Source organism: Apostichopus japonicus, chromosome 3, assembly GCF_037975245.1.
Source record: "Apostichopus japonicus isolate 1M-3 chromosome 3, ASM3797524v1, whole genome shotgun sequence".
Classification (NCBI taxonomy): domain Eukaryota; kingdom Metazoa; phylum Echinodermata; class Holothuroidea; order Aspidochirotida; family Stichopodidae; genus Apostichopus; species Apostichopus japonicus.
In genome coordinates, this window is record NC_092563.1 from 8,801,643 (window position 1) to 8,812,500 (window position 10,858).

Here is a 10,858-nt window from a genome sequence, read left to right on the forward strand (position 1 = left end):
GCCCTTGTTTAATCAACTGGCAACAACGCTAGAGGGACCGTTAACATTGTGGCCCTTGTTCAATGAACTGGCAACAATGCTATAGGGACCGTTAAGATTGTGGCCCTTGTTCAATGAACTGGCAAAAATGCTATAGGGACCGTTAACATTGTGGCCCTTGTCCAATGAACCCTGTGCCAGATCTGTTGGCCCTTGTTCAATGAACTGGCAACAACGCTAGTGGGACCTTTATCATTGTGGCCCTTGTTTAATCAACTGGCAACAACGCTAGTGGGACCTTTATCATTGTGGCCCTTGTTTAATCAACTGGCAACAACGCTAGAGGGACCGTTAACATTGTGGCCCTTGTTCAATGAACTGGCAACAATGCTATAGGGACCGTTAAGATTGTGGCCCTTGTTCAATGAACTGGCAACAACGCTACAGGGACCGTTAACATTTTGGCCCTTGTTCAATGAACTGGCAACAATGCTAGAGGGACTGTTTACAACGTGGCCCTTGTTCAATGAACTGGCAACAATGCTAGAGAGACCGTTAACATTGTGGCCCTGTTTCAATCAACCATCTTAACCACCTATTGCTACGCCATTGTACAGTTTTCAGTTTACAATTGTTTCTGCTTTAACGCGACAGTGATGAGAAACTTCCCACCTTATTACAATGTTACTGAGTAGTATATATAAAATAATAACTAAATATTCGTTTCTTTTCTAACCTTCTGTCTTTTTCTTTTTGTAATTTCTAGGCAATTTCTCCTCAGATGTTTGATGAAATGTGCAACTGCTTTATGGAAGCATATGATGAAAATGCTGACGGCAAAATCGAAATGAAGGAGGTAAGCAAAGTATAATATGTTAGCTTCAAAGCAAGTTCCCATGCATTGACAATACTATCCTACATACGCTAGATCAGGGGTTCCTTAACTGGGGTGCATGAATCCCCAGGGGTGCGAGAGTCCATCCCAGGGGGTTCGTGAGACGTTTCTAAAATCCAAAACTAGATTACTTTTTGCTGAACTAAAATCTGATATATCATATAATTTAGTCATGTACAAAAGTCGTACCTATCGACAAACTCTACAATATTACACTATGAACTTGATCTTTTACGAAGCACTGTTATACGTATTATAGTATAATAATGACTCAGATCGTGTCTCGAAAAGTTGGGGGTTCGTGGACAACTCTGACATCCACAAGGGTTTATGGGGGGATAAAGTTAGAGAAACCCTGCTCTAGAAGCATGTCCCATAGTACACCTTATCAGAGATATGGTGGATGTTAAAGTATCCTGGTCACGGGGTTACCTCAATTCTGCTTTCTCAACCTAAAAGGTGTAATTAAAGTTTTCAAGTTCTGGTTGTGGATTTGAATGAAAAATGTGCAACTGACAAGTTCTGAAAGGAAAATACTGCCATGATCGGTGCGTAGGATATGATATTATTGACAAAATAATTCCCAGAATCATTCGGAATATAAACAATAATGTAACAGGATTAGAGTCCGAATTCGAGTACTGCAACACTTCTAGCAACGCCATATTTCACCTCCTGTCACCTAACACGGTAACAAGATAAATGCAAGTATCAAAGATGTCGTCTACAATAATGCAGAAACACGCGCAGCACAAAATTCTTAAACCATATATATACAAAAATTGTCAAATTTCGAATCGACTCAACTAATTACTTATCATCAAACTCCATTCTTAAGACGTTTCACAAATAGAAACTGTTATACTGCAGTAATCTCTCTTGCGTAAATACCCCGTCAGAGTCGTGGCTTTGTGATTGATGGTAAGAAGGGTTTTTTATCCATAGAATGCAATTCGTTTGAGTCCTGTCATGTATATTGCGTGATTTCCTTCGGTATAACTCTGATGTGCATACACAGACTAACTATAAGCATAGGCTAGTCTGAAAAACAAATTCTCCAACGTTGTCTCATTTAAATTAAACTTGAATGTTCAGGCAGAAGAAATTAATTACAGATAGAGTGTTATTGCCATGGGATATAACTTAATCGTTAACATGACTGTGGGCTATTTCATGAATTTGGCAGGTTTTTGAAAGTGCATCCAAAAAAATGTGTGTGTACTCTTGTGCAAATGTTACTCATAAATCTAAGGGCTTGGAAACATTGTAAAACGACAGTACAACGAAGAACGAACTGGCGAAGGAAGCGTTTGCAAAGAGAGAGAAACGAGAAATAAAGTAAACACGCTCTATATCAAAGCGAATAAAAGGTTTCCTATGCAAACGCCGCCAGCGGTGAAAGTTATATCTTACGTTTATCTGAAAATCCGAATGTACTTTTGAAAGATACTAACCTGTTTTTCATAGGCTTAAAAACTCTTTTTAATGTCAGTATACATCATGATTGTGCTGTAAGAGGCTAGGATCATTATACATAGACTAACTTGTATATAGCTGTTGTTAAAGTATAAATCTCTCGTTCTCCTCACAGACCTGATCCGTTTCAAGTTGATATAGTTATCTACCCGCAAAAAATTTTTAAACAGTTAAATTTCACTCACTGTGGGAGTTATCAATGTTGACATTCTCAAAGAACTCACTTTCAGATCTCACTGTTTTTCTATTCAAGATATGATATCATAAAGTATTCCTATCACGGAACAGGGCTAACTTATATCGTGAAACAATATCGATATAGCAAACGCTTTGGCTCTCATCAAGTCGTACATTTTACTTCAAATATGGTTTCATGTGTAAAACATCCTCTTCATTAACAACATGCTGCTACTCAGCAACCAACATGGAAGTATCGGTTTAATATTGAATTATATCTCAACATTCCAATTATTTGCATTTAGTAGCTGTCGTTACAGAACCTCCGAATGAGGTGTTTTAACGCATCTCATTATACCCAGGAGTATGTTTATTGTTGAGTACTGCAGACATTACGAAATTTAACGACACTCGTCCAGTGAAAAATACATATATAGTGACCGGAATCCAATTGACGAGTTCAGCTTATGATATAAACTATCGGCTAATTGAGTATACTGATTCCTTATCTTAATATTCACATCTTTTCACTTTAAGTGTACCTTGACTTTTCCACCATGAACCACAGCTTATTTAAATTTGCATTTGCTAGGGGAGGGGTATAAGGGGGGGGGGGGTACTGAGGAGGTATGACCTTTGACCGGAAACAATTGCCTGATACTTTAAGCCAGCCACAGTACAACACGTATACTACGAGCTAGCCCTTTGGCACGCTTTGCCTTAGGGAGAGGGGGTGGTCTGGGAGGGGGCGGGTGGGGTTTTAGGTTCATGATCTTTCTTTCGTTGGTTTAAAGTATGCACCTCCATTTCACAAGAACAAAACTATACACTGTTTGCCTCAGCTCAACTCCTCCCTGACTACTGCATGGTTAACCAAATTCTTCGCTTAATCAATTGCATTTCGGGCGTGTCATATTCAACTACATGCAAACATATGATACGCTAGTAGATTGATACATATGAACGGACATGCCATTGTTGATGTTACCATGCACAAACCTGGCCTTGCCGACAGCCACATTTCTGAACGAAATGTGCAAATTAGCATGAAGTCTGAAATTGGTTCTCACACTTGCAGTCCCATTTCCGCCAAGATGTCGATGTTGAATTATCAAGGGACTCTATGGTAGTCAATCCGTACCGGTGAAATAGATCCGGTCTCTGTATATGCGGCCTTCCTGTAGGTCGCTTAGACTATGAGAATGTTTATGTGACCTACTTATATATAAAGCGTCTTACGAACTTAATTGACTTGATATATTAGCAAATTTACTTGTAAACAAGAAGCGTTGTATTTAGAAGAAAAGGAATGTTCAGATTACCGATATAGTACTATAAAAAATCCAATAAAAAGGCGTCTTTGCACAGAGCATACTTAAATCATATACGCATATTTGGATGTTTTGTTTAGCAGCAAGAACCACACTCACATATATTATACTAGAGTTGATGACACAATTAAAATCAAAACACTGGCTGCGTTTTCCTCTTCATCTGTGAAATACTACAACTGGATAATAACTGAATATCATAAAAAGCTGCAATCGAAGTACGAAGTGGGTCGCTAAATATGGCAGTACCTTATGAGTGGTCAATCTTTAAAGGGAGTGAAGACTCGCGCACAAAGAAACGTCTGATGCCGGTAATCTGACCTAGTTTCGAATCAGGTGTAACAGAAGTGTTAGACACCACCATCGATCCCAGAAAATACACTCACAGCTCGCTACCGTCGGTAATAAGACACTAGTGTACAGTCAATACATGCAGCTACGGTCAATACCCACAACACAGTGTACATAGCAGCGATGGTCATATCAGCAGGGAGTTGTTATGGAACTCCCTGATCTCAGGTCCGGATAAAAGTTAACAAGGTATCACGTTTCATTACTGTCTGCATTTTGTAGCGACAAGAAGAAAACTTCACTTGCAAGCAACGGAAAGTTAACTTTTTCAGAGGGCGGCACGCGGTTTGGGGCGAGTCTTCAATGCCTTTAAACCTTGTCTATTGGATTCGCCATGCTCACACCATCGGAACCCACGTGAAATACTCTCGTATGTCCGGCTTTCCATGAGTTTGTTATCTCTTTGGGAGAATATGTCGTATCTGACATCATTTATACCACGTACCATCCATTGTGGCCTACTTGTATATCTCTCTATCGCATCCCTTAGTTATGAGTTTGCATGAAACAAATCCACTCTCCCACACCACAAATTACAAGTTACAAGTTACCGCAATGTTCAACCCTGCACTATCAGCCTGGCTGCCTACCCTTGAATTGATGCATGTTGCCTTTCGTTTAGGGTTTTTTTTTCTGGTTGATTAAACCTATTGATATTATATTTGACAGGCTGATACTTCGGTTGTAACATATTGATTGTATTTCCGAGATGCTAATTTGGAAGCATAACATATTGATTTTAACATTGGCATACTGGAGTTAAACTGTAACCTGCTCATATTAATTCTGACATGCACTGTTTTAACATTGGGAAACATATGGCGTTGTGTACTATCGTGGTGTGATGTGACAATAGAGAAATGAAGGCTACCAGTTGAGTTAATATCAAGAGAATTTATCACGTACAGTCTTCCGTGGATGTGTACCTAGAGTATACCAACACAACGATTTACATTGCAGTACAGTGGGTAGAGTTCGTATATAGGCTATGTTCATTCATATCTTCAACTCATAAGCTCTGACAGTCCCAATCCAGTTGTTCCCTTTTGATTTGGATTGAAATGTATCGGGTAATTTATCCTCTAATGTAGACGGTGCTGTAACTATCTAACATATCACAGCCAGCTATTATAAGATCCAGTCACTTAAAAGCAAAGCGAACCTCTTATTGCTATGCATTACCTTCCTATAGCTTTTACATGACATTCCTATTGGATGTACAAGACCTACGTATAGCTGTCCATGACCTTCGTATGGTTATACATGACCTCCGTATGGCTTTACATGTCCTTCCTAACGGATGTCCATGACCTTCGTATGGCTATACATGACGTTCCTATGGCTTTACATGACCCTCCTATCGGATTTATATGACTTACGTATGGCTGTCCATTGACCTTCCTATGTCTTTACATGACCTTCCTATCGGATGTACATGACCTTCGTATGGCTATACATGACCTTCGTTTGGCTGTCCATGACCTTCCCGTGGTTTACATGACCTTCCAATGGATGTACATGACCTACGTATGGCTTTCCATGACCATCCTATGGACGTTCATGACCTCCATTTGGCTGTCCATGACCTTCCGATAGCTTTACATGACCTTCCTAACGGATGTACATGACCTCGTATGGCTGTCCATTGTCCTTCATATGGCTGTCCATGACCTACCTCTGGATGAAAATGACCTTCATTTGGCTGCCCATTACCTTCCAATGGATGTACATAACCTTCCAATGGATGTACATGACATACGTATGGCTGTCCATTGACCTTCCTATGGACGAACATGAGCTTCATTTGGCTGTCCATGACCTTCCTATAGCTTTACATGACCTTCCTAACGAATCTACATGACCTTCGTATGGCTGTCCATTGACCTTCCTATGGCTGTCCATGACCTACCGGTACCTCTGGATGAAAATGACCTTCGGTTGGCTGTCCATGACCTTCCAATGGTTTTACATGACCTTCCTAACGATGTACATGACCTTCCTTAGGATGTGCATGACCTTCATTTCGCTGTCTATGACCTTCCAATGGATGTACATGACCTTCGTATAGATGTACATGACCTCCATATGGCACTGCGTGACCCTCTCATGGATGTGCATGACCTCCATATGGATGTGAATGACCTTCATATGTTTGTACATGATCCTCTTGGAACTGTCCCATCTCTAAATAAGCAATCCCGATTGTATGTCCAGGAATACGTACGATAATTAAATGTTAATGAAAAGGTTACATTGGAGACGAAAATGTAGGCTAAATTTCATCCCTTATTCCCTATCATAACTTCGGCATGTCTTCTCCTTAATGAAGTATGAAGTCTACTATCCGTAACTTATCTATCTATGAGTTATATTCACAAAAGGACACGCTAGCAGGACATTGTACAGAGGAGACTCTCTAGAAATTAAAATCTATCTTCAAATTAACAACCAAACTACACTATATTCAGTATATTCAGTAAACATGAATTCATCTGCGGATTTTATGTCTACGCAGTTTCTTCTTTCCTCTTGAGACCAATTTGTCAAATTATCATCGCTTTTTCAGGAGACGGATGCGTCGTCGAGGACGGTTTTTGGAAATGTGGCGGTTATATCCTCAGGGGAGGGTGGATTAACTGCAAAGAATTAGTTGGTCACATACGACGTATTGATGTCCATAATTTCATAATTAAATTTGGACATGCGGTTGGGAGGAGAAGATATATGGCAGTATATTGTTGTCTTGCTGTACCAGCTTCAAGTATAGCGGAATAGTGACGTAGAAAGGTTTACAAAGGGAGGGAGGGGGTATGTATGGAGGATGAATATCAGAAATGTAACCTCTCGCATGCATCAGGAATATTTGGAGAGGCGGGACTAAGATCACAAAGATATAATAATTTACCAGACCAAACTGCATAAAGAAAAATGTTAACAGGAAGAACATTGTGTTTGTAGGTTGTAATTGATGGATTTGTCTTCCAAAAGAGACACTTATAATTTGAAAAGGAACATTTCAATAATTAAACATGAAGTGTGATAGACACTTCTTGTAAGCATCGCTCTTTTTTAACGCAAATCCTTCAATTGAACCATATCCTTCATTGACTGTACATACAGTAGAAACCAAGCGTCGCGAGTCTTGTAGGACAATATTGCTCTTTCATTAACATCATAATAATTTTTTTATTTCTTTTCAGCTAGCTGAATTACTCCGACCAGAAGAAAATTTTCTCCTTCTCTTTCGAACCGAAGAACTTCGATCAAGTGTGGAGTTTATGGAGGTAAGAATTAAATCAATGTACCGTTAACTTAAACATTGTTCGACATTCAGATCTTTTATGGCTGGTATATATAAAACAAAATCCAACTAATTACGTTTTCAATTATATATATATATATATATATATATAAATATATATATATATATATATTTATATATATATATATATATATATATATATATATATATTTATATATATATATATATATATATATATATATATATATATATATATATATATATATATATATATATATATATATATATATATATATATACCTAAGGGGTTGCTGAATATTTTACATTTGGGCAACATAACCCTCTGGGTAACAGCGTGTAACATACCCAACACAATTTCACAGTTTTGAAAAGCGTTGTGCATTATAACAAAACCATTATTACTAAAGTTTAAGTATACTTGTAATGAAACCTAATACTTTTAGATTTGAACATTGACCACTTTGCTGCAAATGAGTCGATAACTATAGAACCGCAATTGTGCCCTTATTTAATATTCAGACAGGACACACATCCAAAGTACAGAAATTAAATCTCCTTTCAAATGCAAGACGCCACTATGTCACAAGAACGCATATAGATTTTCAGGTTGATTGACTGATTGTATATAACAACATTAGGATCGAACCAAGCTTGTACATTAAACAGTCTACATGAACATGGCAATGCCCTCGATCGCGGTAATAAGCGACTGTGTCGTGAAAGCGCAATCACATGCTATTGTGGGGAATTAACAAAGCACTTCTAATAAAAATGCAAAATGAGCTTAGTAACCATATGCCGCCTTGCACACATTATGATTGAAAGTTTACCGTGACTTATATAATCGTGATTTTGTCGCCGTGTAGAGATTGCAAACACTGTGAAGCAATTCATTCTGTTCATGTTTTGTTTTCTTCAGTAAACCTAACTATAGCACCCGATACACATAGAGAACACAGTTACTATTGTAAATCTTACATTTTTGTACCACAGTAAAAACTGGATCGTGCTATAATTCGATAGTATGTGCGTTTATGATTACAGTAAGAACTGAGGATATGTGTAATTCCAACAAATCTAGTTGTTTGGGATTTGTTAGAATTACAAATATATCCTCAGTTCTTACTGTTAACTTAATAGCACATGCTACCGATTTATCAGATTTGTCAGCACGATCCAGTATTTACTGTGGTACAAAACTTTAGATTTACAGTAGTTACTGTAATCTGTGTGTGAATCGGTTGACTAAAGAGAATTCAAGCTAAGAATATTCTTCGTAGTAGTGCATTGATGTAAGACTTGTGTCGTACTATCGCCACAATTCCACCAAGGGGCTCAATTAAGGTGGCGTATAACTTTAAATGTGACACTAAAGGCACACCCTTACCGAGCACGCTGAGTGATTCTCATTGTCTTCATCACGGCTAACAGCAATGTGCATATAACGTACGATACCACTGACACGAACATAGCAAAGAAAGCAGAAGTTGAATGTAGCTCTTGTGAAAGTTTAAGTATTCTATATTAAGGGAACTGTTTACAGTTTTCTTACTAAAATACAAACTTTGGTCGATGTATCTCTTCTTCCAGCTTGCATTGAGAGACGATAATAGCACAGACCTTTCTATCATTTCATTTTGAGATGTCACAATTCTTCTTAGACAGAAAAACAAAACCCATAACGTATGATCAAAGAATTGAAATACAGTGAATCACATATGCATATTGGAGTGTTAGCTCAGTGGTTAACGCCGGTGCCTTTCAATCATAAGGTCCCGAGTTCGAGTCACTCCAAGATTAATGTATGTCGTCCATTTACAGAGTTGTTGACAATTAACAATTCATAATCATGGACGTTAAATATTAATCTAAGAGACTGACTTCGGTCAGCTTGCGGGCTTTGATAAGCCAATGATGGCTTCTTCGCGAGTTCCTGCTTGCAGGAGGATCTAATATACATACATATTAAAACAAATAAGAAAGTAACTAAATTGTTTGTTTGCTCAATGCAAGCAAGGAAATAAACCCCATTAGAAACTAAAAGTCAAACGATAGGGATAACTCTGCAGTACATAACGAAATCTTCTCTTGTAGGTAGATCTTTGGGTTTCGATTGATCTCAGGCTTGCATCCTCGGAGAGTTGTATAACCGTAAGAGGTTGCAATCTCTTCACTTCGTCGCAAGTTTTGACTCGGTTATTTAATATAGTCTTTTGAAAAGTTCATTTTGTTAAAATGAATTAGTTTTTTCCCTTTGAAATCAAAATGAGGAGGTCGGAAGTCTCCATTCACATGACATGCAAACATCCGGCGGCGAGCTAACTGCACATGATCGAATAGCAAACATATAAAACTACTTTAATAATTCTTTTTAATAAAAAAAAGGGAAGGAAACAAGTTCTTGAAATGTCATTGCCTTGGGCAAAGACTTTTAACACATAGCTAATAAAATGTAAATCACTTTAGGACGGCGATAGATTATAATGAAATTTACATTTGGATGTATTCCTGGCGCAGAGGGACTGGCTTACATCAAGACAGTTGATGTGGTTATTTACAATACGCAGAACAGTCCTACGAACGAAGCAGTCACGTGGGTGGAAACATATACTGACATAGGCCTACTTATCAAGACTTTGTCTTTTATTTTACCACTCTGTATACGTAATAATATATAAAAACATATTCATGTCATTCTGACTAAGACTATGGCCTGGAGTATGTCATCTTTAAATATATAAACCTACCTATTGTAGTTCCAAATAGAAATGATATGTCAAAATAAAAGCGATGTAAGTGTTTCTCGTTTCTTACTTATTAAATATACATTAGCAAAGGATTAAAAAGTTTGATTCGAGAACGGATATCTCAGACAGTTATAAACCAAGTATATATTACGCCGTGAGAGAGCCGTGATGGTCCCTGATTCATTTACGTCACCAGTCTAGTTATTTCCTTCCGTTTCCATTCCTGTAACGAAGGATTCGGTATATCGATTTCATGGGAGTTTTGACTCAAGTGGCTACCCATTTAGCTTACCATTTATGTGGAATCATTACTAAGCCAAAATTTAAATACATCGTTACTCGTTAGTATCATTAAGTAACGTATAAATCTTAATCTACTGGTGGTTGAATTTAAGCTATACAGTCTACTTGCGTAATCAATTATGGATTCGATCCAAATATTTGTAAAATGTTTTGTCATTGCACACCATGTGTATATTTGTTCATGTAGCTAAGTGAAATCAATGTTCGTAATTAATCATTCTAAATATGTCCATGGATACGAATCTAATAAGTCTGAATTGGAGATGCAGCATATCTTCGGATAGACCTTCGGATGATGATAAACTTTCATATGAAA

General features: G+C 37.8%; 1 protein-coding gene across 6 annotated transcripts in view; it reads left to right on the forward strand.

The window, feature by feature from the left end:
- LOC139962520 (calbindin-like) overlaps nucleotides 1-10,858 on the forward strand; it is a 78,975-nt gene that overhangs the window by 39,744 nt on the left and 28,373 nt on the right. For all 6 annotated transcript variants that reach the window (XM_071962561.1, XM_071962601.1, XM_071962551.1 and 3 more), the window contains exons 3-4: nucleotides 746-835; nucleotides 7,410-7,493. In XM_071962561.1, coding sequence (XP_071818662.1) covers nucleotides 746-835; nucleotides 7,410-7,493 — 174 coding nt within the window. The remainder of the gene's footprint in view (nucleotides 1-745; nucleotides 836-7,409; nucleotides 7,494-10,858) is intronic.